The 1,639-nt window shown below is 36.6% G+C and overlaps 1 protein-coding gene across 1 annotated transcript in view; it reads left to right on the top strand.

Moving 5' to 3' along the window:
- NBEAL1 (neurobeachin-like 1) overlaps nucleotides 1-1,639 on the top strand; it is a 206,959-nt gene that overhangs the window by 70,535 nt on the left and 134,785 nt on the right. The window contains exon 8 of the mRNA XM_011949999.1: nucleotides 1,043-1,128. Coding sequence (XP_011805389.1) covers nucleotides 1,043-1,128 — 86 coding nt within the window. The remainder of the gene's footprint in view (nucleotides 1-1,042; nucleotides 1,129-1,639) is intronic.

Raw genomic sequence — 1,639 nt, 5'->3', positions numbered from 1 at the left:
ATTTTTTTGTATTTTTAGTAGAGACGGGGTTTCTCCATGTTGGTCAGGATGGTCTCGCTCTCCTGACCTCGTGATCTGCCTGCCTTGGCCTCCCGAAGTGCTGGGATTACAGGCGTAAGCCACTGCGCCCGGCCCCTTGTCAGGTCTTTGTGCTGCTTTTTCTTTGTTGTATGCATGTATAGCCTGTTTTTTTAAAAAAAATAAATAAATAAAATAATTTATACTTTTAAAAGAAAACTTACTATTGGTACCAGAATTTTAGAACATTAGCCCTGAAGTGAACTCAGGAAATCTTTTTGTCCAACTCTTTCTTTCTGTAGTGCACTAGTTATGGTCAATTTTTACTAATGAGAGGTCTGATAGTCTTAGTAAAGAGACGTCTAGGCTGGGTGCAGTGGCTCACGCCTGTAACCCCAGCACTTTGGGAGGCTAAGGCGGGAAGATCACCTGAGGTCAGGAGTCTAAGATCAGCCTGGCCAACATGACGAAACACCATCTCTACTAAAAATACAAAAATTAGCTGGGTGTGGTGGCAGGCACCTGTAATCCCAGCTACTCCAGAGGCTGAGGCAGGAGAATTGCTTGAACCTGGGTGGCAGAGATCGCAGTGTGCTGAGATCGCACCACTGCACTCCAGCCTGGGCAATACAGTGAGACTCCATCTCAAAGGAAAAAAAAAAGAGAGACGTCTAATTTTATGCCAGGTTTGAGTTAGTTTCTAGCCCTGTCAGTTAGTAGTCATGTGACTTCAGGCAAGATACTAACTTCTGACTTTCCTTTTGCTCATTTATAAATGGGGGCCAAATATCATCCTTATATGGAGAATTATGAGAACTCAGTGAGACGACGTGAATACCTAAAATGCTATCTGGTAGATGGCTTCTCTTTTCTTTTCCTAAGACAAAATGCATATCAACCTTGGCTTTTAACACAGATTAGCCTTTTCACAAATAGTTCTTCGCATATGCATCAGACATTTCTTAGAGATAAATCATATTGTGAAAGACAAATTTATTTATTTATGTGTGTGTTATATTTACAGAATGTTTTCAGGAAAGTGAACATCTCAAGGAAAGTCTTAAATGTTGCTTATTGCATCTTTTTGGAGCCATTGTAGCTGGTGGGCAGGTAAGGAAAGTGTTGAAATTTAATATATACAAGTATAATTAACAGTACAAAAAGCTTTCCATGGATTGTTTAGTATGTTCTTTGTCTTTTTATAATTTCATTCACCGTACAAATATTGAACTTATATATTGTAACTAATCTGCTTCTTTTATTTTCCAGAAAACCTAAGTAATATTTAGCACTGACAATAAAATTACTGAATAAATAAACAAATTTAACAATTTTTGGTATTGTAAGTTCTTATTTATGTTAGCTTTCAAGCACCAGTTTTTATTTCAGATGATAGAGGAAGTCAGCCTCATCAGTCCACTTGATGAAATGAAAGTCTCGTAGTTTGGTTTCTGAAGACACCAATTTATTCACTCTCCTGTAGCTATAATACTGAATGTATTTTTGTAAGTTTATATTTTTTTTCAACAAATCCAAGTAGTGTTTTAAAATTTACAGAAAAGAATTTCTAGTTTTTTTTTTTTTTTTTTAAGGTAAGCATCTAAGTGCTGTCATAAACTTT

Source organism: Colobus angolensis, unplaced genomic scaffold, assembly GCF_000951035.1.
Source record: "Colobus angolensis palliatus isolate OR3802 unplaced genomic scaffold, Cang.pa_1.0 Scaffold30, whole genome shotgun sequence".
Classification (NCBI taxonomy): Eukaryota; Metazoa; Chordata; class Mammalia; order Primates; family Cercopithecidae; genus Colobus; species Colobus angolensis.
Note: the sequence above shows the minus strand (reverse complement) of the source record. Positions and strands in the feature narration are given on the sequence as shown.